Here is a 27,464-nt window from a genome sequence, read left to right on the forward strand (position 1 = left end):
CAGTTAAATTGGACGTAAAAAGTAAAAGCTAAAAGCTGTATGTTTTCTAATTTAGTTGCGGAAGATTGTTGAGTCATAGAAAGGAATTTGTGCGAATTTTTGTTGAAAATGAGGCCTGATGAATTTACATATTTGTTTTCAATTGTTTGGTAATATAGAAGTAAAACAATCAACCATTTGCTACATGAAACTGCGTTAACTACTTCAAACTATAATTCTGAAGAATTTATTTTCTATATTTTTGTTTCTTTTTACCTATTCGTGGAAAATTTACTGAGCTACCCCATAAAATTTTTAATTCCAGGTTTATTTTCAATTAAATTAAAGTTAACTAATAACAATTATTGAATTAGCTGTAAATGCAATATAGGGTTAAGACCTTTCCTTGAAATCAATCAATCCTATATCATAAAAGAAATGTCTTTTTATTCTATTTATTAAAAATTCCAAAGCTTCTATTTTGAAGACCAAGAGATTGTTATATTTGCAATATCGTTAGTATTTCATATGAAAAATATGCCAAAAGTCTGTCAAATCTGTTGCAATCAAATGTTGTGCATTTTCTATCTTCTGTTTGTTTTAGAAGCACTTATTGCAGACTAAATTATGGTTTTGTCCAGTTTTTATTCTGATATCGATGAAATTCCGTTTCAGTGCTCCTCTTAATTTTTCTTTGACACTGTTATTTTTTAATTTAGCCAAAACTATAAAAAAATAAAGTTATTGAATTTCGCATTTTACCATATCTCCCGAAAATTGACTTGGATTTTCGGAAAAAAAAGAGAGGAATAAAACCTAAATTCAACTAATTTTTTTTTTCAAATTTACGGTACGATTTTTGATTTTGATTCATATTTAATTACAATTAATAACTAGACCTATCACGAAAAGACTTCTTTCGCAGAATTAGAAGATTGTACCTCTGAATTTTAGACCTCTATTACTGGAGTTTTGAATTCATATCGAATTCGGATCACAAATTATGACTCTAGATTTCTCTGTAGCGAGTTTGCTTTATCTCTTGAATTCAGTATAATTTCGGACTTTTGGTCCAGATGTCACCGAATAGCAAAAAGTGTGAGTTCCCGCCCCTCCCCGTTGTGATACCCCTGCCCATAAACAGGAAAACATAAAGGAAAATAAACTGGCATTTACATTAATTGTGGCTTCTATTGTTTAAATTTTGTCCTTCTGGGTCTAATTTAAATGCTTTGAGGTACTTGTAAGAAGTACTCACCCCCCCAAATGAACTGAGTCGCAACTTCTTGTTTGTTCTACTGAGCACAAAGCACAAAAGTTTTCTTTGTTATTGTGATACCCATTGGTCTTACAGCTATTGTTCTGACATTGCTGGGTTTTATTGAGTACACTAATAGGTGTTACGAAAAGACAAATATGGAGGGAGGTGATTGCTACCGTTTATCTAAAGGAGCACGTTCCTTATTGAGTTCTAAAGGTCTTTAAAAGACTTGTCTGTTTATTTAAATTTGAGAAACATCTCCTTTGGAATGTTTTGACAGATTTGAAACTCCTTCCTAATAATTAAATAAAAAAACTAATTTTTTTAGCTGAAAGTAAGGAGCGACATTAAAACTTAAAACGAACAGAAATTACTCCGTATCTGAAATGGGTTGTCCCCTCCGCAATCCCTCGCTCTTTACGTTAAAGTTTTTAATTGTTTTAAAAAGTAGAATTGTGGCAAAGAGGGATTGCGGATTAGGCAAACAATTGCCTAATCAATTGAACTACACTCACAGTAAAGAAAAAAGCAAATCTCAAAAGTCTGTAAATTGGGATTAGCCTGATTTGTGTGTATCTCATCAAGCCCTCTGCATCGACCCTTAAATACCTGATGAATGAACATGACCCTAGTTGTGATATAGTTTATAGCAGGCCTATTCATCAAATTATTAGGTCATTAGAGTGTATGGGGAATGATATAGGCTACCATCTGATGGACTGGTACATGATATTGGATATGTTGCTCCTACTATTTTTAGATTAAGGACAGGTCATGCAAAAACTCATTCAGTTTTGCATAAAAAGGGCAGACTTAGTTCTCCTTTCTATGATATTTTGAATAAGTTTTATGTGTTAGACATAGGCTGATGAAGTGTAGGAAATATGATGTACAAAGAAATGTACTTCAAAGTTTAATTTTAAAGCATTTTGCAATGAGTACAATTCTGAGTTGTGCAAGTCCCCTAAGTGGTCCCATAGAAGGGCTGTATCCCTATTGACTTAAGTATTTAAAAAATACAATTTGCATAATGTTCTATAAGTTTTGTGTCTTTATTGTATTTTGTGTATGATTTATTTGATTTATCTAAATTTTTTAGTTTTTTTAATTTAATTTTATATATATCTAAACATATTGGGTAATTGTATCACAGTTCATATAATTGACTTACCAATAAAAAATATATAAAATATAAAATAAATGGTGAATATACCATTTGATGCCTTTTTTTATGCTCTTTACAAATATAATTGTTGCTTCTAGCCTATTCAAATTTAAGCACACAATTCAAATTTAAGCACTTCAAATTCAAACAAATTACAAATTCAAATTTAAGCACTTTTTGACCTAATCTAACTATAAATAATTTTGGCAATGAGAAAATGTAGTATTATTTTGTCTAAAACAACCAATAACTCATACTTTTATTGAAAATTTGTCATTTTAAGAGCTCAAAAAGTGCTTTGAAAAGTTATATCAGAACGATGATTTTAGAATTTTAGCTCTCTCTCCTTTAAAAAACAAAACAAAACTCATCACATTTCCAATGCTCTTGACTGTTTAAGGATTTGAACCCATTTTTTTTAACTGTGTTATGATAAGCTGACAGTTGTGGTTACAGTGGTTGAAAGTCATTATTATTCATCAATCATTACAGCTTTTGTTTTTTTCAGAGACTTCTCCAACTAGTTTCTTTAATAAAATCAGATCAGTGTATTCAAGTATTGATCATAATAGTATTCTTTTCAAAATTGCATTAACTTGATTCCACAATCTTCTATAGATTTGCCTCAAGTTCTGAATATGGCGGAACTCATCACAATTTCTGAGGGTTTTTTAATCAAAAAAGGTAAGTTATATAGTTATATTCTATGTAACAGAGTAAAATGGAATCTGCTTTGCTCTAGAAAATAATTTTCACTTTTTATCCTTCTTACTCATTAAGTGGTACTAAGTATAAAAAAGTGTATCAGCATATGCACTTGGATCTTACCATTAAGAGCTGAATTATTACAAACAGTGGCAATTTTGTGAAACTTTAATGTGTGTTTTCTACATATATAAACTCAATTAATCATCTGGCAAGAATAATTTTCTCTCACTCTCTCTTGTGCTTAGGTATGATGAGCAAAATGCTATGACAAAAGTGTGGTATTAGTGAGGCAGCAAGATCTTTTATAAATATAATACAGGTAATATTGAACTCAGATGGGAATGTTAAGCTAAAAATATGTAAGAGAGAGATAAAGTTAGTTGAATTCAGCTGCTCAACTTTGGGAGGCTGCATTTGTTTTTTTTACATTTTGGGAACTATTCTGCTTGACGCAGAAAACCCCAATTGATTGGTATTTTGGGTACATCTAACTATGTCAAAAAGGTTCTTTGTTTGTTTGATTAAAAAGATTTATTTTCTTTATCTTTGTTTAATTATTGAGTTGTCATTTTTTTTACTCAATTAATTATGGCACTTAGTATTAACCAAGTGACATTTAGCAATTGCAAATTCTGTTGGTTGGTCTGTCTGTCTGTCTGTCCTGGTTTTGCTAGTTTCAGTACTTCCAGATAAGCTAGGACAATGAAATTTGGCAGGCGTATCAGGAACCAGACCAAATTAAATTAGAAATAGTTGCTCTTCCCGATTCGACCATCTGGGGGGGGGGACAGTTAATTTGGAAAAATTTGAAGATTTTCAACTGACAAGTGGGTGATTGGATTTTAATGAAATTTTACATTTAGAAGAATATTGTGTCTCAGAGCTCTTATTTTAAATCCCGACTGGATCACGTGATATTGGGGGAGTTAGGGGGGACCTAAAATCTTGAAAAAGGCTTAGAGTTGGAGTGATTGGGATGAAACTAGGTGGGAGAAACAAACACAGGTCCTAGATATGTGATTGAAATAACCCGAATGGATCTGCTCTCTTTGAGGGAGTTGGGGGGTGTGTGTTAATTCTGAAAAAATAGATATTTGTAGCTTACAAAGGAGTGATAGGATCTTAATGAAATTTCATATTTATAAGGACCTTGTAACTCAGATCTATTATTCTAAATCCTGACTGGATCCTTTATCATCAGGGGGAGTTGGGGGGGGCAGAAATCGTGAAAATGGCTTAGAGTGGGGGGATCGGGATGAAACTTGGTAGAAAAACTAAGCAATAGTCCTAGATACGTGATTGAAATAACTGGAAAGGATCCGATCTCTTTGGGGGAGTTGGGGGGGGGTAATTGAGAAAAATTAGAAAATATGAGGCATTTGTAACTTACAAATAGTTGATCAGATCTTTATGAAATTTGATATTTAGAAGGATCTTGTGCTTCAAAGCTCTGGTTTTAAATCAAGTCCAGATTTGGTGACATTGGGGGGAGTTTGAGGGGAAAACTGGAAATCTTGGAAAATATGAAAATTGAGGTTTCTATATATTACGAATGGGTGATCAGATCTTAATGAAACTTGATATATAGAAAGATCTTATGTCTCAGATGCTCCATTTTCATTTTGAATTGGATCCGGGGGCATAGGAGGCTGGAAGGGGGAAACAGAAATCTTGGAAAACACATAAAGTGGAAAGATTGGGATGAAACTTGATGGGAAGAATAAGCAAAAGTTTTAGATACGTGATTGACATAATTGGAAGGGATCCACTCTCTTTGGGGGAGTTGGGGGGATTGTTAATTCAGAAAAATTGAAATATTTTTAACTTAAGAACGTGTGACCAGATCTTAATGAAATTTGATATTTAGAAGGAACTCATGTCTCAAAGTTCTTATTGTAAATCCTGACCAGATCTGGTTACACTTTGGGGAGTTGGGTGGGGAAACCAGAAATCTTGGAAAATGCTTAGAGTGGAGAGATTGGGATGAAACTAGGTGGGTAGAATAAGTAAATAATGTAGATACGTGATTTACGTAACCGGACTGGATCCACTCTCTTTGAGAGAGTTTTTTTTTGGGGGGGGGTCCAGTACTTTTGTGAGTTTGGTTCTTCTGGATGTGCTAGGATGATGAAAATTGGTAGGTATGTCAGGGACCTGCACAAATTGACTCGAGAAAGATTTTTTTCCCTGATTTGACCATCCGGGGGGGGGGGTTTGAAAGGAGAGGAAAAATTAGAAAGAATCAGGTATTTTTAACTCAAAGGTGGGTCATCAGATCTTAACAAATTTTGATATTTAGAACAAACTTGTGTCTCAGAGCTCTTTTTTTAACTCCTGAATGTCATTAAGCGTCTGATTTTCCTTTTAATGGAATCTATTGATTCTTAGAATTTTACTAGAGCTCAAGCCATATGAGCTCTTGGCTCTTGGCTCTTCCAACCTCGTCACAGGTGCCATATGAGCTGTTAGCTCTTGTTACTGTTGATTTATGCTAATCCAAGACCTGCTATTTTAATGGATTTCCATGAATTCGGTTGAACGTTTCAGTCTTTTGCTTTATAAAAGCATATTGTCAAAACAATTTGAGAAAAAACCTGCAAATACATCTGATTAAATATATATACATATATTGAATATACAAGTAACATCTGTATATTTTTTTTGAACATAACTAAAAGAAAAAGCATTTGGATTTGCTTAGTAAGCTTTAATTCTGAATAATTCTGAATTTTTTTGAATGTTTCAGGTTTTCTTAGTCTTTGTAAGAGGCAGATTTTAAAAACGTTTTGTGAAAAAAACCTGCATATACATCTGATTTAATGTATATATGTATGTTGAATATTCATGTAGTGGCTGTATATTTTTTATTATTTAACATAACTAAAAGAAAAAATAGTTGGATTTGTTTGGTAAGCTTTAATTCTGAATATTTTCTATGTCTGTTTGATTTAAATTTTGTTTTAGAAGTTGATGATGCTTTACCAGATGACAGTGAGAAGACCTCTTGCATTCCAAACCTCTTGTCTCTAAAACATGAAGATGTTCCTTTCCTTTCTTTACCCGGCGATTCAGGACCACATAAGTTTGAATATGACACCCTGGGATTGGAAGCCGCATGTCCTGACAATAAAGGTACATCTCATATTTTTGTCATTTTAGATTCCAAGGTATCAGTTATTATTTTATGCAACAAAAGTTAGACAAAGGGACTTAATCTTAAGATACAACTTGTTTGTGTATGTTTACCGAACTGTTTTTGTGGTCTTACATGAACGTTTTCAAATATTGTCTTGAAAGTAGTTGGGCAAATATTGTTTTTGAGAAAACCTGATAATAAGCCATAAATCTCTAGATCTCTGTATAGTTTTGACAATTCACTTTTATATTGTATATCTCTCTATATAAATTAATATATATATATATACCAGGTGTATGTAATAGATATAAATAGTATGTAAATATATTTAATAATATGCGAGTGTTACAAATGATGTAATTAATATTTAAATCAGATATATTAATATGTAAATAAAGAGTTGCATATGGAAAATTCAGAAATGAGTTGAGGGATCTATTTTAGTGGTTTTCTGCTTCAGAACGATTTATTTTAAATACACATCTAGAAGAATATAACCAGTCACATTGGATTTTAATAATAAAGATGAAATTCATGTTCTATCCAGGTATGAAACTCTAGGTGTATCCAGGAGGTATTTATTGTCACATCCCCCCCCCCGCCAACTCTCCCCTCAAATTTGTAAGAATGACTCCGTCAGAATTTTGAGCTATGGCAGGTACCAAGTCTCTCATTGCTGAAGGTGTTGCAGGTAGAACAGACTTTGGAAAACATTTGCTTTTGTAGACTCTTTAAACTTGTCCTTCTTAATTATCTGGATCATTACGGATTAAAAACTGCAGCGTAATCCGATTAATGCTTAAAATTACATCATTTTGTGGAACTGTTTAACTCCACATCCCTGAAGATAACCATGATCTCAGAAACAATTCTTATGTAAAACTTCCTTGTTTGTCTTAGAAAACTGTTTTCCCAGTTCTTTTCTTCAAATAATTAAATAAAAAAAACTAATTTTTTTTAGCTGAAAGTAAGGAGCGAAATTAAAACTTAAAACGAACAGAAATTACTCCGTATATGAAATGGGTTGTCCCCTCCGCAATTCCTCGCTCTTTACGCTAAAGCTTTTAATTGTTTTAAAAAGTAGAATTGTGGCAAAGAGTCAAACTTTAGCGTAAAGAGCGAGGAATTGCGGAGGGGACAACCCATTTCATATACGGAGTAGTTGAATCAATTACTAAACAATAAAAAAACACACGACATGAATTTTCTTTTAATCTGGATTGCTGCAACTATGGAATATGGAGGAAGAATGTGAACACTCTTTTGTTTATTTGTTTTATGTTTTCTTGATTCATCGGTAACTGATTCAAACTAAAAATAATCAGAAATTAGCATGAGTAGGGCTGACAACCCTTATGCCTTCTCAAACCACAACATAATTTGTACTTTACTATTTAAAACACAAATAAATATGTTTCGTCAGTTTAATGCACATAATTATGCCGGTGCTTATTCTTAAAGTCTTTATAATTTTTAAAGTTAAAAAAGTGAAAACATTTGAAATGTTTTTTTTTCAGTGAAGCATAAATTATGTTCGGGTCTTGAGAAGGTATGGACTTTATCAGCTCTATTCATGTTAATTTCTGCTTATTTTGAGTTTGACTCGGTTGTTTCTTGTAAATTTTGTTTCTCTTAAAAATGGCTCTAGAACGTTTGATTTTCATGTCAAAATAGCTCCTTTAAAAGTTTTAATGATATTAATAGCTATGATAGTTATAGTAATAGTAGTATAGTATATAATAATACTAGTATATAAGTATATACTATATATATAGTATATATAGTATATATATAGTAGTAAGTAGTATACTATAGTATATATAGTAGTAAGTATATAATAGTAGTATAGTAATAGTATAGTAATAAGTAGTTATAGTAAGCGTAGAAGTAGTATTGAATTATGTACATAGTGGCTTCTAATTACTTCAAAATTCGCCAAAACTTGACTGGAAAGGTATTAATAAATAATGTAAGCCGTTCTTCAGATATTGCTTTGTTACCACCTTGACAATCTACATACTTATAGTTTGTTATGATTTATCTCCATATCTGCCTAATTAATTCTTTAGAGCTTATCCTTAATACCCTTAGCTTGTGTAGTAGCAAAAGTTGTAGTAGCAGTAGAATTAATAGTAGTAGCCGTAGCTTTAATAGTAGTAGTAGTAGTATGAGTAGAAGCAGTAGCATTAGGATGCAAATATTGTCTTTTCGTTTGTTCAACATCACCCACAACAAGCTTTGCAACTTTCAACTAAACACACAAAATTATTTTTAAGATACTGCCGACATGCCCTTATTACAACCTGCATACAGACGGGGTATTTTGACTGTTTGAGCAGGATTAATAATAGTTGTGGTAGCAGAAGTGGTAGTGGTAGTTACAGTAGTAGCGTGCAAATATTGGCTGTTTTGTTAATTTATCATGACATTTATCATTTCCTGAAAATACCAAATAAGTATACTTAGTCATTTTTGAGTTACACCTATTTGACAACCCGCATGCACATAAAGTCTATTGATTTACATGGACACTCCCCTCAACATTCTGGGAAAGGCTCACCTGAATGCTTTTCATCTTTTGGAAAGTAATATACCAATCTTGCTCAATAATATATACCATATGTAAACAATGAAAGAATTACCTAGCTTAAAGCCCTTGCCCTGATGGCTGTGGGGGTTTTGGCATCCTCCAAGGCATAATTACTGGACCTTTCAACAATTTTGAACAACATAGCTGTCTCCAAATTTTGATTGGATGCGTTTTGGGAAATGAGGAGTCTGGTTGCCTCCCAATAAGTTTTGACACTAAAAATTCTCATTAAATGAACCCCATCCAAAGTTCATACGACTAATCATTCTATATAACCTTATATACCCCTAAAGGATAACCCACAACCCTTGTCCCTTGACTCTGGGTTTTTTTTGTCAAGCATAGAGGCATTGTTAATTATTCTTTGAACTTCTTGAACAGAATGTTTGTTTCCAAATTTCAATGAAACTTGTTTGGAGAAAAAAGTGCCACGGGGGGGGGGGGTAGCTGCACTACTAATAAAACAAGATTTTTCAAAAAGCATTGTATGACTGGGGTTATTAAATATATGACAAGCTAAAGTAGAATCAAAGAGATTATTAGAACTATTAGAAACTAATACTAAGTCCATGTCTTCTTTATGTGGGTGCAGCCATTTTTCTAGATTCTGATGAGTATTAATATTAACTACTCATTGCAGCATCCATCTATTTGAGTTCAACACGGGGGTAAACATTTTTCCTCCACCCCAGTATTGATTTTTAATTTCCAATCTAGTTTCGATTTCCAATCGAATGAATCCCGTGGTAATCATTTGATTGGAAAAAATCATTCGATTTCATTCTTTTTTGAAAAAGGGCAATGGGGGGACTAGTTGCCTTCCGTTCTCTTTTTTACTCTTAAAAAGTTAACTAGAACTTTCAGTTTCCAACCAAATGGTCCCTCTTTGAAGTTTATACGAACATCCCTTTCATAAGAACCATATATGCACCATGGATTTAACTTACAACGCCTGCTTGGGGTCCTGGGGGTTGTGTAACACCGGAGTTTTGTTATCCGACCTTTGAACTGTTTAATAAAAAAATGAGTATCTTAAAATTTGTATCGGATGGGTATGGGGGTGGGGGACTAGCTGCGTTTCTATCTCTTTTGACTCCTAAAAAGTGAACCAGGACTTTCAATTTCCATTGAAATGAGCCCTCTTCGAAGAATGTTTGAGCTTTCCTTTCATAAGAACCACATAGACAAACTGAGATAGAACTTTCAATTTCTAATCTAATGAGCATTTTCTGAAGTTTATACGAGTGCCCCTTCCAAAACAACGATATATGTCCCAAGGGTGTAATTCACGCCTGTTCCCAGGCCCTGAGGGATTGTGTTGACCCCAGAGTTTTCGTTATATAATCTTTGAACTATTTTTAAAAAAGGACTATTTCAAAGCTCTGATGCCCTTTTAATTGAACAATCTGTCTTGGCTTTTTCTACAATTGGCCATGACTTGACTTTTCTCACAACTATTCCCTTTTCAATTCAAAAAAGGGCTATCTCAAAGCTCTGATGCCCATGAGGGGCATGGGGAGAGGCCTCTCTGAAGACTAGACGAGCATTCCTTTAATAAGAACCATAAATGCCCCATCGATATAACTTACAACGTCTGCCCCGGGCCCTGAGTTGTTTTGTCGACACTGGAGTTTTTGTTATCTAATTTTTGAACTGTTTTAAAAAAAATGGCTATTTCAAAGTTTGAATCGGATGGGTTTGGGAACAAAGGGTGTGGGGGTCTAGTTGCCCTCCGATCTCTTTTGACTCTTAAAAAGTGAACCAGAACTTTAAATTTCCAATCAAATGTGCTCTCTATGAAGTTTATATGAGCATCCCTTCCATAATAACTTTATACTTCCCCGGGGCATAACTTACAACGCCTGCCCTCAGGCCTTGGGGGTTGTATCGACACCGTAGGTTTGCTTATCTGATCTTTGAACTATTTTTTAACAAAATGGCTCTTTCAAATTTTTATCGAATGGGTTTGGGGGAAAAAAAGCTTGGGGGCTAGCTGCCCTCCAATCTCTTATGACTCTCATAAACTGAACTAGAAATTTCAAATGACGCCTCTCTGAAGTTTGTACGAGCATCCTTTCCATAAAAACCGTATGTATCCCCAGGGTATGACTTACAACGCCTGCCCTCAGGCCCTGGGGGGTTGTGTTGATCCTGGAGTTTTCGTTGTATGATGTTTGAACTACTTTTATAAGTGGCTATCACAAATTCCTCGGATGGGTTTGGGAAAAAAAGGCCGTGGAGGGGAGGGGACCAATTACCCTCCCATCTCTTCTGACTCTTAAAAAGTGAACTAGAACTTTCAATTTCTGATGAAATGAGCCCTCTCTAAAGTTTATACGAGCATCCATTCCATAAGAACCATATATGCGTCATGACACAACTTACAACGCCTTCCCCCGGACCGTGGGGGGGGGTCTTGTGTCTACACCCGAGTTTATATTATATTATCTTTGAACTATCTTTAACAAAATGGCTGTCTCAAAATTTTTATCGGATGTATTTCGGAAAAAAGAGCGTTGCGGGGGGGGGGGGGGGGTAGTTGCCCACCGATCACTTTTGACTCTTAAAAAGGGAAGTTTCGATTTCCAATTGAATGAGCCCCCTTTAAAGTTTATGCGACGACCCCTTACATATGAAGTGCCTTTTGGAAAAATAAATACCAAAACATTCGAATCGTATAGCCTTTGCTATAGGCAATGCTATAGCGCTGCCTATCAAAATTGAACTAGAACTTTCAATCTCCAATCAAATGAGCCTACTCTAAAGTTTATACGAGCATCCCTTCCATAAGCCCCCAGGGCATAATTTACAACGCCTGCCCCGGGGTCCTGGGTGGCTGTCTCGACACCGGAGTTTTTGTTATCTGATTTTTGAACTATTTTTAAGAAAATGGCTATCAAAATTTTAATCGGAAGGGTTTGTGTAAAAAGAGGTGGGGGGTTGAACTTTCGATTTTCAATCAAATGAGCCCTCTCTGAAGTTTATGCGAATATTTCTTCCGTAAGAGCCATAGATGCCCCAGGGCAAAAGTGACAATGACTGTCCCTGGGCCCTCTGGGGTTGCCTCGACACCAGAGTTTTTGCTATCTAACTTTTAAATCATTTTCAACAAAACGACTATTTAAAAAAAAGAAAATTCTGATGCATTTGGAGAAAAAAGGTGTGGTCGGGGGGAGGGGGGCTAGTTGTCTTCCGATCTCTTTTGACTCCTAAAAATTGAACTAGACCTTTCACTTTCCAAACAACTGAGGCCTCTCTGAAGTTTATACGAGTATCCCCTCCATGTGAACCATATATGCCCCCAGGTCATAACTTACAACGCCTGCCCCCGGGCCCCGGATGTTTTAGTAAATGAGCCCTCTCTAAAGTTTATGTCAGCATTCCTTCCACAAGTACCATAAATACCCCAAGGGCATAACTTACAACGCCTGCCCCTGGGGGGTTTGTCATGTCTGGAAATTTTGTTATCTGACTTTGGTACTATTTTTAACAAAATGACTTTCAAAAATTTTATCTGATGCATTTCTGGGAAAAAGGGTTTGGGGCGGAGACTAGATGCGTTCTGATCACTTTTGACTCTTTGAAGTGTACTACAACTTTCAGTTTCCAATTACATGAGCCGTTTCTGAAGTTCATACAAGTATTCCTTCAATAAGAACCATATATGCCCCCAGGGTGTAATATAAAACGTCTCCCCCGGGCCCTGTAGGGTTTTGACGACGCCGAAGTTTTTTTTTATCTTACCTTTGAACTATTTTTAACAAAATGGCTATCTCAAAATTTTTATATGCTGCATTTGGGAAAAAAGGACATGGGAGGGGCGGGGCTAGTAACCCTCCGATGTCTTCTGAATCTGGAAAAAACGAAATAGAACTTTTAATTTCCAATCAAACTAGCCCTATCTAAAGTTTACATGAGCATCCCTTACGTAAAACCCATATTTGCCCTCGGGGCTTAACTTACAACGCTCGCCCATCGGGGCCTAGTGGGTTGTGTTCATACCGGAGTTTTTTCTTCTGACCTTTGAACTATTTAAGAAAAAATTCCTGTCTCAAAATTCGTATCGGTTGGGTTTGGGGTAAAAAGGGCGTTGGGGGACTAGTTGCCCTCCCATCTCTTTTGAACATTAAAAAGTGAACTAGAACTTTCAAATGCCATTCAAATGAACTCTCTCTGAATTTTATTTTAGGTTCCCTTCCATAAGAAATATATATGCCCCCAGAGCACATCCTACAACGCCTGCCTCCAGGTCTTGTGGGGTTGTGTCAACTCCAGAGTTTTTGTTATATGATCTTTCAACTATTTTTTTTAAATGGCTTTTTCAAAGTTCTTGTCGGATGGGTTTGAGGAAAAAGGGGCGTGGAGGGGGGACTAGTTGCCCTTCAATCTTTTTTTACTCTTAAAAAGTGAACTAAAAATTTCAGTTTTCAATCAAATGAGCTTCTTAGAAGTTTATACGAGCATCCCTTTCATAAGACCCATATATGCTCCCTGGGCATAACTTACAACGCCTGCCCCCGGGCCCGGGACTATTGTATCGACACCGGATTTTTTTTTTATCTGATCAAATGACTATCAATGACTATCTTAAAAAGTTTATCGGATGCATTTTGGGAAGAATGGGGATGGGTCGGGCTATTTACCCTCCGATCTCTTTTTACTCTTGAAAACTCGACTAGAACATTCAATTTCCAACAAAATGAGCTCTTTCTGAAGTCTATACGAGCATTCCTTTCAAAACAGCCATATATTCCCCAAGGACATAACACACAGCGTCTGCCCCTGGACCCTGAGGGATTGTATTGATCCCGGAGTTTTTGTTGTATAATTTTTGAACTATAAAAAATTGCTATCTCAAAGCTCTTATCGGATGGGTTTGAGGAAAATAGGTTGTGGTGGATGGGGGAGCTAGTTGCCCTCAGATCTTTTTTTTACTCTTAAAAAGTTAACTAGAACTTTCACTTTACAAACAAGTGAGCCTCTCCTAAGTCTATACCATCATCCCTTCCATAAGAACCATATATACACTCCCAGGGCATAACTTACAACACCTTTCCCCGGACCCTGGGCGGTTGTATCGTCACTGAAATTTTTTTTATCTGACCCTTTGAACTAATCTTAATAAAATAGCTACCTTAAATTACTTACCTGATGCATTTGGGGGAAAAGGGCGTGAAGTCGGAGATTAGTTGTCCTCCAATCACTTTTAACTCTTTAAAGTGAATTACAACTTTCAATTTCCAAAAACATGAGCCCTCTCTGAAGTTTATACGAGCTTCCATAAGCACCATATATGCCCAAGGGCATAACTTACAACGCGTGTCCCCGGGCCATGGGGTGTCGTGTCTACACCAAGTTTTGTTATCTGACCTTTGAACTATTTATAACAAATGGCTATCTTAAAATTTCTGTCTACTGCATTTGAGAAAAAAGGGCATGGGAGGGGGTCTAGGTTCCCTCCGATCTTTTTTTACTCTAAAAAATGAACTAGAACTTTTAATTTCCAATGAGCCCTTTCTGAACCTTATTCGAGCATCCCTTCCATGAGAACCATGTTTGCCCCAAGGGCATAACTTACAAAGCCTACCCCCGAACCCTGAGAGCTTGTGTAAAAACCAGAGTTTTTGTTATATGATCTTTGAACTATTTTTCACCAAACAGCATCTGAAAATTTTTATCGGATGTATTTGGGAAAAAAGGGCATAGAAGGGGGGGGCAGTTCCCTTCCGATCGCTATAGACTCTGAAAAGTGAACTAGAACTTTTAGTATCCAATCAAATGAGTCCTCTTTGAAGTTTATACGAGTATCCATTCTATAAGAACTGTATTTGCTCTTGGGGCATGACCTACAACGCTTGCCCTCGGGCTCTGGGAGGTTGTGGTGACCCCAGAGTTTTGTTATATGATCTTGAACTATTTTTAACAAAATGGCTACCTCAAAAGTTCTGTCGGATGTATTTGGGGTAAAGGCCCTGGGGGGGGGGTTAGTTGCCCTCCGATCATTTTTTACTCTTGAAAAGGGCATTAGACAGACATGCAATGAGACACTTTTATTATACATCTCGTCAATATACAAAAGAACCACATCAGCCACATTAGAAAGTCAAAGACTTGTTAGTAGTGGCTGATAACCTAAAACCAAGGTGTCTCACCGCAGCTACTTGTTTCAATGGCCTATTACTAAAAAATAATTTTCCAATTAAATCAACGGCACTTCCTGTCCGACTAAACAACATGAAATGAGTTTTTAAAACATTCAGGGATAAACGTTGGAGCCGTCTGACCTAGGCAACACTTTAGCGTTATCTCTGGTTCCTCTTTTTTTCAAGATGTTTTCCCCTCAGGGCCGCCAGTCAAGCGGGGTACCCCCGGATATAAATGAGGATGACGTATTGTGCACACATGGATGTTACATCATAACTATGTAAATTCAAACGCACGTGTTATTGTTTTTTTTAGCCTCGCCAGCTGTGAAAACTGATGATGTTTAACCCAATACTACACTAAAGCATGAAGAAGACAATGAATAAAGGGTTGATTCAGTTTTATTTATGTAATGTGCAGAAGGCAGTGGGAGTGAGTTTGAAAATCCGGTACCGACCGGCCTATAGACCTTAAACTGCTGGAGACAGGCAGCTCAAGTACCCGCACTTCCCACAACACTTCATAGGAATTATGTAATATCATAAGGAGAACCCTTTGGTAGCTGACTGAAGGATATTTTACTTTTAATAAGAAAAAAGGTATCTTAAAGTGTCTGAAGTTGTCAAGGATTGTGCGTGTTATTTTTTCTTTTTCTTGTACCCATTTTGTTTTTCTTTTAATTTTTTGATACTCCTCTATAGTGCATTTGTGTTGTATGCATAGGGTAAGAATAAATGATTATTATTATTATTAAAATGCCGTAAAATATATAAAATATCGGTATAATACATAAAATACCAGTAAAATACCGTAAAATATATAAAACAATAAAAATAGGTATAATATGAATGTTACGGGACCCCTAAGGCTACGGTAAAATCTGTAAAATACAGAATTTTACTTTTACCATTTACAACACTAGGCTGACGTAGTATTCAACTTTGCAGTTATACCCAAATACGTTTGACTACAACAAATGATGTGCATTCTTTTCTTTTTTCCTCCTTCATAACTTGTTTTTAAACTTGGTAGACTTCTTTTTATTTTCAGGTCACGTGTCATCAAGCGTGCCTGGACTACACTTACAGGGGAACACGCCACTAGTTGCTTCAAAGAATTTATCTGCCAATTGTTTCTCAAATTCATTTGCTTTCGAATCTGAAAAAAACGCTTAAAAATTCAGACAACATGTTTGAAAAGTCGCCTTCAAAGTAAAAAGTATAGAAAATCGGAAAGACATCAAAGAACACGTAAAGTGGAAAAGACGTATAATTGTGGTTTTTGTGACAAATTTTTTTCTACAGTACACGATCTGAAACGGCACCTAAGAGTGCACACGGGTGAGAAACCTTTTAAATGTGATGTATGTGACAAGACCTTTTCTCAATCAGCATCTTTGAACACGCATCAAAGAGTGCATACGGTTGTGAAACCATTCAAATGTAGTATATGTCACAAGACCTTTTCTCAACCAGTATATTTGGACAAGAGCCAGAGGGTGCATATGGGTGAGAAACCGTTTAGATGTGATGTATGTGACAAGACCTTTTCTCAAGCAGCACATTTGAACACGCATCAAAGAGTGCATACGGTTGTGAAACCATTCAAATGTAGTATATTTCACAAGACCTTTTCTCAAGCAATATATTTGAACAAGAACCAGAGGGTGCAAACGGGTGAGCAGCCATTCAAATGTGATGAATGTGAGAAATATTTTTCTCAACGGCAGTCTTTGAACAGGTATAAAACACGGCATGATAAACCTTCTTAATGAGACGTATTTGATAAAGTCTTTTCTATAGCGAATTTTTTGACCATGCACTAAGGGTTATGCATTTTTCGCAAGAATGTAGTAATAAGATTGCAGTAAAAAAAGTATATAGGATAAAATTAGTCTTTTTAAGACTGAGGGGTTCCTCTTTAGCAACGGTATTTTTCAACCACTTTGTGTCCATGGGCCAAGAAAACCCAAACGTACGAAAAAGAACTGGAAACACCATGGTTTGTCCGTAAAATATTTTCCAAAAGACACAAAATCCTTATTTATTTCGGGAAATTGCATTTGTCAATTCTCGGAAGAAGTTTTCTTTTTCCTACTCGAAACAAAATAATAATTAACTACAATGCAGATTTTCAACCCATTTCTGTTTCAACTTGGGCTAAAATGCTTGTTTTTCTGAATTTTTTTTGAAATTTTTGAGACATTTGGCTTTTTTACTAGCCTGGCGGACTAATTGAGGGGTAAGTGGGGCCTGAAAATGGGCTAACTAAATTTAGTTTTTTTCTAAAACAAAGATGGAAATACTTGTTCTTTGGGTCTGAAATAAGTGCCCTTGCAGCCTTGAATCGGGATTTAAAGTAAGAAAAAAAAGTCTTCCATTGGCTTCGGAACTCCAACTGTAACAGTCTTTTAAAATACGGTCTGGGCTTTCACTGACAAGTTTGACGTGCTTCAGGACTGTCATGCACACAAAAGTAGTGAAGGAATAAGTTTCGCCCCCCCCCCCAAAATAAAAACAAAAATTATCTTAAAATGTCCGATTTAACATTAATTTTTTAAATGATTTGACTTAATTTTCAGTTTAAAAATAATAAAAAAATCAGAGACGCTTCAAACTTATAACAATACATTCCTTTGCTAAGCGGGACAAAATTGGCTAATGGGTCTCAAATCGGCTGGAAATGTTTATTCATTGTTTTTGAACCTTGTGTCAATGTAAAAAAAAATGTATTCGAATGATCTTTTTTGTTTTGGTTTAAGTAAATTCCAGTTGCTGGTTGTTCAGCTTTGCTTTAAGCTTAACTTGGTTTGGGAGCGATTTCCCTCTATATTTTCAGGCATTATTCTTAACTTTCTGATTTTATTCTTTTTTTTTTTTTTTCTTTTTTTTTGTCTAAATGACGTTCGCCATTGAGAACCAACTCTCGGTGAGTAATAATTTTTTTTTAATTCTATTAGATCATAATTTTTGTTTATATATAACCTTGGTCAACGTATTTGTATATATTTGGGAAGGGGGAGGGTGGAGGTCCAGTTAAATTGGAAGTAAAAAGTAAAAGCAAAAAGCTGTATGTTTTCTAATTGAGTTGCGGAAGATTGTTGAGCCATAGAAAGGAATTTGAGCGAATTTTTGTGGAAAATGAGGCCTGATGAATTTACTTATTTTTTTCAATTGTTTGGTAGTATAGAAGTAAAACAATCAACCATTTGCTACATGAAACTGCGTTAACTACTTCAAACTATAATTCTGAAGAATGTGTTTTCTATATTTTTGTTTCTCTTTACCTATTCGTGTAAAATTTACTGAGCTACCCAATAAAATCTGTAATTCCAGGTTTATTTTCAATTAAATTAAAGTTAACTAATAACAATTATCGAATTAGCTGTAAACGCAATATTAAGACTCTTCCTTGAAATCAATCAATCCTACATTATAAAATAAAAATGTCATAAAAGTGTCTTTTTATTCTCTTTATTAAAAATTCCAAAGCTTCTATTTTGAAGACCAAGAGATTGTTATATTTGCAATTCATATGAAAAATATGCCAAAGGTCTGTCAAATCTGTTGCAATCAAATTTTATGCATTTTCTATCTTCTGTTTGATTTAGAAACACTTATTGCAGGATAAATTATGGTTTTGTCCAGTTTTTATTCTGATATTGATGAAATTCCGTTTCAGTGCTCCTCTTAATTTTTCTTTGACACTTTTATTTTTTTAATTTAGCTTTGTTTGTTCCTAGTATCATATTAAGGAAATATAAAGACGTATGCCCTGAGAAAAAAAATTATGTATTTCAATTTCACATCAGGATTTACCAGATTCCAACATGAAGGGTCTTCGGGTATTCTACGACAATCGTTTGATTTGAGCAACTCTCTGGATCGGTGAGATAAAGAAAATAGTGTAGAGAAATGCGTTATCTCGTTCCACTTATGCAGGAATATATCTGCATATAGTTTCCAATTCATTTGTTTAAAAAAAAATGTTGACTTTTGTGAAATATTTATTTTTAAGTCCTTGTGTTCAAAATAATGGAGTTGCTCAGGACTCTGCCGTTATAGATACAATTTTATTTTCATTTTGGCCTTTCTGGTTGTCACGTTAAAATTTTGAAATGACGCTTTTTTATTCCATAACGGGGATGGGGTGAGAGAAATAGTGTTAGAGGTAGTCTAGCTGGGGCCCTCAGACTGCTCCCTAGAGACTATATAGGGTCCTCTAGCTTTAACGATACACTTTCTATTTTGACGTTTTTAGTTGTCATTAACACTCTGTTGATTCCCAAAGACAACTAAACTTTCTAAGGACTTAAGGACAAGTAAACTTTCTAAAGTTTAGAAACCTTTTGCCTTACCTTCTAAGTCCACCTAAACTAACAAAAATACACAACTACATTTGGAGGTCTTTTTCAGTAAAAATTAATTCTTCCTTTTTTCTTATTGACTAAGATGTATATGGTTGCGTAAGCCTTTATTTCTAAGTTTTGTTTCTGAATCAGGTTTCTTTTTGCTTTAAATTAAGCGATGTTTGAATATACAATCTTGCCAAATCCCTATTTGTAGAATCAAGTCTTTCTGAGTAGATCTCTGTCCCAAAAGCAAAATATTTCTAAATAAAGCAAAAAAGAGGAAAAATAAAGAGAGCAAAAATAATTCCCAAAAAAATATAGTTGTATTAATTATAAAAGAAAACATGAGCACTGATTACGGGGGAGGGAACATATCCTCCCCCCTCTAGAATTTGAAAAATACCTTATTATTTATGTTTTATTGCTTATTTCTATTTTAGCTTTGTGCTAAATTAAAGCAGCGAGACTGGCTAGCATGTCGTTTTTGTTTGTCATCCCTTTGATTTTTCCATAGCACTGAAATTTGGTGCATTGGTAATGATTAGGGTTACGCTATTACTTAAACAGACCCTAAAGACCTGATTTCTATATTGTTTATTCTAATCAGATTTCCTCAAAATTGCCAATATTTTGATATTCTTATATATATTCGTGTTTTTGATAATTATTTGCATCTAATTTTTTTTATATGTTCTTACTATCTTTCAATATCCCACACTAACTTAAAAATTAAACTTTAAACTAATTTTTAATTAAAAATTAAACTTTACACGAAATCCATGAAATCTCGTGGTCTAAGGCCAAGACGGTAAACTTCAGGAGAGGTTCAGGGAGCCTAATGAATTGGTTAACATTTTGTGATTTTTTTTTTTTTTTTACAACACCTTTTTTAGAGACCCTGAAGAACAAAAAGCAGGGGATCCAAGTAGAGGCAAGAGGCTAGTTGTCCGCTATATTCTGAAAAAACACGTTTTTTTAATATTCACTATAAAGTAACAGAAAAAAGACCCTCTCCCCCCTAAGACATCATGCAATGACATTTCAACGTAAAAGCAAAAAATATAGTCTATTAGATATTAACCGCAAAATATTATAAAAGTTGCTTAAACTATAGGTAAATTAATATACTGAGCAATAATAAATTAAGCATAGTAATTTTACCCACAAAAATAAGCTTACTGAAACAGCTCTTTTGTAATTAAGAGAGCATTAGATTCTTAATGTTCTTCGACGAATTTAGTGCTATAATTTGCAATAAATAGTTATTCATTTCGTCAGATTTAATAGCATTAGATTTACCGATTCGCTGTTTCACAACTAAAGCATCATCCAGCCTTTTTTGAATATAATCTAAACTTGACTGACAAGTCAAAGAATTCCTTACTTTTAAGCTATTCAAATGTTTCATTGTATTTTTTGAATTCCAACACCGCACCGTTTTACCTGCTGTGCGCTGCCGATACCCCGGAGGGGAGGAATTGTATTAGTATGCCTGCGTACCGCCAATCTGAGTTCTGACCAGTAAATGGGAATAAGAGCTAACAGATAGAATAGGTGATGTGTATTTAAGGGAAGAACGGCGAGCCGTAGGCGCCTCTTGTGCCGGGGTCACTCCATCCCTATGCTCTAGTTTTTAGAGTCCTTTGTTGCAGTTTTTTTTATTTAAATCTTAAAACTCAAAAAAATCTTAAAAATGTCACGGATTAACAAAAGATTTGAACTGCTTAAATTTATGATAGCACTGAAAGAGCAGTGATAGTTTTAATTTGTTTCGAATTTTGGATGCTGAACCGGGGGGGTCAATACCTTCATTTGTTATTTTATTTAAAACCCAGATGAAAATTTAAGTTCAGATCAACGAATCTAAGCCAAGAGTAAATTTTAGAAGCCATGAGTTGAAAGTATATTCTTAAACTATTGCAACCAAGGCCATATCTTGCTTATTTCATCGTTCACTCTTCAACTTTGCTAAAAAAGATGAAAAATAAAATAAGTCAAACCAATGCAAAAGCTGTAAATGCGGTAAGCGAATAACGTTTTTAAAAAGAAACAGATTTTACTTTCTTAGTTTAAATTGTGCCTATTTTCCGAAACTGTGAAAATATAAAGATATCGAATTTCGCATTATCACATCTCCCGAAAATTGACTTGGATTTTCGGAAAAAAAAGAGGAATAAAATGAAAATTTCGCACAAAATTCAACCAAATCCACAATTTATTTCAAATTTACGGTACGTTGTGATACCCCTGCCCATTAACAGGAAAATATTAAGCAAAAATAAACTTGAATTTACATTAATTGTGGCTTCTATTGTTTAAATTTTGTCCTTGTTAAGGCCTCCAATCTGTGTCTAATTTAAATGCTTTCAGGTACATGTAAGAAGCACTCAACCCCCCACCCCCAAACGAAATAAGTCGGAACTTCTTGTTGGTTCTACTGAATACAAAGCACAAACGTTTTCTTTGTTATTGTGATACCCATTGTGTTTAATGTTATTGTTCTGTAATTGCTGGGTTTTATTGAGTACAACAATAGGTGTTACGAAAAGACAAATACGGAGGAAGGTGAATTCTATCGTAAATTTTAAAAGTAACATGTTCCTTATTGAGTTCTAAAGGTCTTTAAAAAACTTGTCTGTTTATTTTAATTTAAAAAACATGTTCTTCGAAATGTTTTAGACAGATTTGAAACTCCTTCCTAGTAAGAAAAGTTGGAATCAACCATAAGTTTTTTAATTTACTATACGATTTTATTCATCCTTAGGTACATTTAATAGCTAGACGGAGCACTACGAGTTCCTTCACAGAATTTAAAAGTTGTACAATTAATTTGGGACCTGTAGTGCGGGACCATGGAATTAATATCGAAATCGGATTGAAATTTTTACTCTGGGATCCCTGTGTTGAAACTTGTTTTTTTTATTATTATTATTATTATTCAGTTTAATTTCGAATTATAGTCCAATTGTCACCAAGTCTCAAAAGTTCGGGTTTCTGCCTCTCCCCGTTGTGACACTCCTACCTATTACCAGGAAGATAAAAAGCAGATTAAACTTTCATTTTTATTCATTGCGGCTTCCATTGTTCAAATTGTGTCCTAGTTAAGGCATCCAAACTGGGTGTAATTTAAATGCAATAAGTTAAATGTATATAGTAGATCTCTGTTGTTTTTCTTTCTCTTCGCCCAAATGAACTCAGCTTGAAGTTTTTCTGTATTCTACCGTACAAAAAAAACAAAACAGATTCTTGCTTAACTATTGTAATACACATTGGGGTTAAGGGTATGCTATGATTGCCTTGATTAATTGAGTACAACAGACGGTGTCACGATAACACAAACACGGAACGAAGTGAAGACTACCGTTTATTCGAAAGTAGCACATGCCCTTGGAGTTATAAAATGCTTTAAAAGACATGTCTGTTTCTTTGAATGATATGTCTCTTGGAGTGTTTTAAATAGATTTAAAACTCCTCACTAATAAGAAAATTGAACTGATATGAAGCCGCCCGAGAAAAATTGGTGACGTGTCTTAAGCAGTCACGACTTCACATTGCTGATAGTTTGCGTTAATCAATGTTGCCAGAATTAGTATTTTTAATCAGAATGTAGGACAATTGGGACAGCAAAGCATCCAGGTATATTCCTCCCTAAAAAAGAATAATCTGAGAAAAAGTAGAGTAACCTGTAACATCACATCTGAAAATAAGACAAACACCGAAAATGACTTTTTGACTAAATTAAAACAAAACTCTTGATTTAATATCGGTGTAATTAACCATATGAATTTTCGTAGTTATGATCTTATGTAATGTTTGGAAAAAAACGTGTTAAAGATATCTGAAATTAAATACGCATGATTTAAGATGATATATTTTTGGATTAAGTGGAATGTTACGTGTTTGATGCTGAACAGTGAGAGGTTTTGCAATGGAGCCTTTTATTAAGAGCCGAAAATACTCCTAGGTGGTATTAGTTTTTGAAAAGCTCATCAAAATGTGTGCAGCAACTTTTTCCAAGAAAAGTTCCTCAAAGACTGTACAAACATTAATTTGTCAAACAAATTGAATTTGCAGTAATTAAAAGACGTTTTTCAGGAGATGAGTATTTGTAATATCTTGTGAAATCAATACAAAGAGATAAAGTAACTCCCGAGGACGTGAGCACTTTCCAAAAAGTGTTCAGGTTTTTGTGTTATAACAGCAACACATACGCTGAAATGATTCCCACACGATTATGCCTCTTTAAGTCCCTTCAATTGGTCAATGCCAAGATAGCCCTTAGAAGCGAAAGAACAACTATTTTGTCACAATGTAAAGTAGTGAACCGATTGTTTAGTCTTATAGATATTGAATGCCAGTAGCACAAGCTGTCATGTATTTTAAGTGACTCCAGAAAAAATATTTGAACGAAATTACTACAAATTTTATATGGAGAATTTATATGAAGTTTAATCGAACTAAAGAACTTCACTGAAGAACGTTTTTCCAGCTCTGGCAGAACTAACCGTGAGCGTCCTTTCCCTATCATATTCAAACTTAAACTCGGAAAGATTTTTATCAAAGATGAGTGATGTAAAGACGCAAAATGGATGTAAGTTGAAAATAGAAAGCATTGAAGCTGTCCTTTTCATAAAGTCGCTACTAAGATAAGGCTAAACAGTTCCACGAGCCTTTGTGTAGGCCCTTCATCCCCAAATCAAGAAAACAAGTCCGAAAGCTAAGATAATATACGTCGGATTATTTGAGCTGAATGTTTACCCATTTATATGTTTATAAAGTGAAACTTTGGGGACTATGTATGATAATATGCTACAAAGGGCATTCAATCCATTAAGATTAAAGACAGTTTGGAGTACAATTGTGTTATTCTGCATTTAGTCATTCTGTTTGCACTTTTTCTTTTATTTGTTTATAGGGTGCCCTCACTCCCTTTGCGAGCTTGAAGGGAACTATTATTATTATCAGATTCTATTCAGACCCTTTATCAAGTAGAACGAAATTCAACGTATATTCATCAGAATAAATGCCTATATACTACTGATCACTTTGTCAAGAAATATGGGACTAAGAACAAAAAGTGTAGCGTAATTTAATCCAAAAAGCATAACTTTGGGCTACAAAAAAGCATAATCCTCTCCTTCTAATCTGGCAGTACTAGCGCTAAACTCAAAATTAGAGCGAAACGTGGATAATTGAACTACACTCATGTTAAAGTAAAAAGCAAATCTCAAAAGTCTGTAAATTGTAATTAGTCTGATTTCTGTGTATCTCATCAAGTCCTCTGCAGCAGCCCTTAATTACCTGATGAATGAACATTACCCTAGTCATGAGATAGTTCATAGTAGGCCTATTCATCAAATTATCAGGTCATTAGAGTGTTTGGGGAATGATATAGGCTACTACTGGTGTGGGTTCCAGCAAATGTTGAAAATACTGAAAATGAATCTTCCGATAATATGGCTAAGTGGGGTATTCTAAATGGCCAGAGTGTTATTCTGAAACCCACACAAATTAAATGAGTCAATGTTCCTATTACCTGAACAATTGTTTAGGGTCATGAAACTATTGTTAATAGATGCATTTTGACTTTTTGAACATCTTTTCACTTATGCAAAATTACCACAACCTGATGGAGTTATTATGTATTTGCACATTAGGGGGAGGGGGTAAAGTATAGCATGTATTAAATACAGCAGTGGTTGGTTTTTGTATTTAATATATGCTATGATTTACCCCCGCCCCCTGATGAGCAAATATATAGCCCAAAATTGTTTCTAAGCTATTACAGATTTGCAATTTCAAGTATCCAATCAACATAAATGGAAATGATTGCAATTCTATATGTGTGATACAAATTCTATAATTCTAAACAGTGAGTTTATTGTAGTTTTGCAATAAAACCTGAATGCTGTATTCAAGTGTTGATCATAGTATTATTCCTTTCACAAATTGCATTAGGCCTACCATCTTTTTCAGATCTGCCTCAAATTCCAAATATGTCTGAACTCATCTCATCTTCTGAGGGCTCTTTCATCAAAAAAGGTAAGTTATATAGTATAATTCTCTATTACAGAGTAAAATGAAATCTCCACTTTTTATCCTTCTTACTCATTAAGTGGTACTAAAATTATAAAAAAGGGTATCTGCATATACACTTTTATCTTACCATTAAGAGCTGAGGGGGATGGCAATTTTGTGAAACATTGACTGTGTTTTTTCTCCACATATAAACTCAGTTAATCATCTGGTAAGGATAATTTCTCTCTCTCTCTCTCTCTCTCTCTCTCTCTCTCTCTCTCTCTCTCTCTCTCTCTCTCTCTCTCTCTCTCTCTCTCTCTCTCTCTCTCTCTCTCTTTCTCTCTCTTGTGCTTAGGTATAATGAGCAAAATGTTACCACAAAAGTGTGGTATTAATGAGCCAGCAAGATCTTTTATAAATATAATATAGGTAATATTGAACTCAGATGGGAATGTTATGCTAAAATTCATAAATTTTCATAAAAGCTCAGATGGGAATATTGAACTCAGATAGGAATATTATGCTACAAGATGTGTAAGAGAGGGATAAAGCTAGTTGGATTCAGCTGCTTAACTTTGGGAAGCTACATTTGTTTTTTTGAATTTTGGGAACTAATCCACTTGATGCAAAAAACCCCAATTGATTGGTATTTTGATTACATCTATCTCTGTAAAAAAGTTCTTTGTTTGTTTGATTAAAAACGTTTATTTTCTTTATCTATGTTTAATTATTGAGTTGTTAAGTTTTTTCTTAATCACTTAATCATTGTTAATTTATGCTAATTCAAGACATGCTATTTTAATGGATTTCTATGAATTTTGTTGAATGTTTCAGTCTTTTGCTTTGTAAAAGCAGATTGTCAAGATGATTTGAGAAAAAAACCTGCATATACATCTGATTAAATGTATAATAAAATATTGAATATACATGTAACATCTGTATATTTTTTTGAACTTAACTAAAGAAATAGCATTTGGATTTGTTTAGTAAGCTTTAATTCTGAATAATTCTGAATTTTGTTGAATGTTTCAGGTTTTCTTATGCTTTATAAAAAGCAGATTTTAAAAACGTTTTTAGAATGGAATAGAATATATTTATTCACTACAATAGCTGGAGCTAGCATTAGCATGTCATGACAAAAATAATTTTTGTCATGACATGAGGAAAATATAAACAAACATTATATTAATCAAACATTAAATATTAATTGTGTCAATATTATTAAAATGACAGGTAAAATATGGGACAAGTGATTAATGATATCTCTCAGTACTATAGGCTGAGCAAGTCAGTAACTGTGGATAATTCTTTTTTATTTGTCAGAGTCTAGTAATTGGTCCTTCAGTTGGGGGGCTCTCAAGGTTGGGTAGTAGACAACAATGAGTTGGGGAATTCAAACAATTTTCGTCCAAATCTATATGTTAAGCCATGCCTACGACTATCAAGTGAGTTCAAATTAAGTTGTTTCAGTGCATCCTGGTAAGTTGAGATTTGCGAAAAAACCTGCATATGCATCCGATTTAATGTATATATGTATGTTGAATATACACACACATTCCATAGACTTCTCACATTCCAAACCTCTTGTCTCTGAAACATGAAGATGTTTCTTTCCTTTCTTTACCCAGGGATTCAGGACCATATAAGTTTGAATATGACACCCTAGTATTGGAAGCCACACGTTCTGACAATAAAGGTACATCTCAAACTTTTAGTCATTCTAGATTCCAAGGTATCAGATAATGTTTTATGTAACAAAAATTAGACAAAGGGACTTAATCTTAAGATACAACTTGTTTTATCTTATTCTAATGTGCAGGTGTTTACTGAACTGTTTTTGTGGTTTTAGCTAATTGTAGCTGTAGCTAATTTTCCCTAATCGGGTTGCATTAAGTTGTAGCTAACTTTAAGTGTAAGGAAGTAATTGCTAGTTTTCCCTAATCAAGCGAAAATGACAGTGAAAAATGAGCCATATTGTGCTATAACTGCAAAAATGCACTAAAGAAAACTATGAAATGTTTCTCTTGATGCTTGAATTATGCAGGTTCATCTTAATTTTGACAATGATTTTTGAAGAAACTAAATGGTACTTGTCTGTTATAGCATCTATCT

The 27,464-nt window shown here is 34.4% G+C and overlaps 2 protein-coding genes and 3 long non-coding RNA genes across 5 annotated transcripts in view; 2 read left to right on the forward strand and 3 right to left on the reverse strand.

Annotated features, from left to right (window-relative positions):
• On the forward strand, positions 1 to 16,278 carry LOC136041656 (uncharacterized). Its single transcript, XM_065726370.1, has 3 exons — positions 1 to 3,089; positions 6,078 to 6,245; positions 16,034 to 16,278. Exons 1-3 carry the CDS (start codon positions 3,044 to 3,046, stop codon positions 16,156 to 16,158), a joined length of 339 nt encoding a protein of 112 aa, XP_065582442.1. The 5' UTR covers positions 1 to 3,043; the 3' UTR covers positions 16,159 to 16,278.
• Positions 1 to 27,464, reverse strand: part of LOC136041659 (uncharacterized) — a 91,048-nt gene that overhangs the window by 3,974 nt on the left and 59,610 nt on the right. The window lies entirely within an intron of this gene.
• Positions 15,785 to 27,464, reverse strand: part of LOC136041658 (uncharacterized) — a 15,697-nt gene continuing 4,017 nt past the window's right edge. The window contains exon 2 of the long non-coding RNA XR_010621086.1: positions 15,785 to 16,141. This is a non-coding gene — a long non-coding RNA (uncharacterized LOC136041658). The remainder of the gene's footprint in view (positions 16,142 to 27,464) is intronic.
• LOC136041657 (uncharacterized) lies at positions 22,682 to 27,038 on the reverse strand. Its single transcript, XR_010621085.1, has 2 exons — positions 26,934 to 27,038; positions 22,682 to 22,982 (listed from the first exon to the last, which is right to left on the reverse strand). It is a non-coding gene; the product is annotated as an uncharacterized LOC136041657 (long non-coding RNA).
• Positions 24,494 to 27,464, forward strand: part of LOC136041652 (zinc finger protein 233-like) — a 14,177-nt gene continuing 11,206 nt past the window's right edge. Inside the window, exons 1-2 of the mRNA XM_065726361.1 lie at positions 24,494 to 24,547; positions 25,311 to 25,376. Of these exons, the coding sequence (XP_065582433.1) occupies positions 25,331 to 25,376 (46 nt within the window). The 5' untranslated portion in view covers positions 24,494 to 24,547; positions 25,311 to 25,330. The remainder of the gene's footprint in view (positions 24,548 to 25,310; positions 25,377 to 27,464) is intronic.

The sequence above is a fragment of the Artemia franciscana genome, unplaced genomic scaffold, assembly GCF_032884065.1.
Source record: "Artemia franciscana unplaced genomic scaffold, ASM3288406v1 PGA_scaffold_32, whole genome shotgun sequence".
Classification (NCBI taxonomy): domain Eukaryota; kingdom Metazoa; phylum Arthropoda; class Branchiopoda; order Anostraca; family Artemiidae; genus Artemia; species Artemia franciscana.

What these genes read in the sequence shown, in the direction of transcription:
- LOC136041656 (XM_065726370.1), top strand. Translation starts at nt 3,044, where the DNA reads ATGGCGGAACTCATCACAATTTCTGAGGGTTTTTTAATCAAAAAAG. An exon ending in GGGTTTTTTAATCAAAAAAG is followed by an intron (nt 3,090 to 6,077) that starts GTAAGTTATATA and finishes ATTTTGTTTTAG; the next exon opens with AAGTTGATGATGCTTTACCA. An exon ending in CGCATGTCCTGACAATAAAG is followed by an intron (nt 6,246 to 16,033) that starts GTACATCTCATA and finishes TTTTATTTTCAG; the next exon opens with GTCACGTGTCATCAAGCGTG.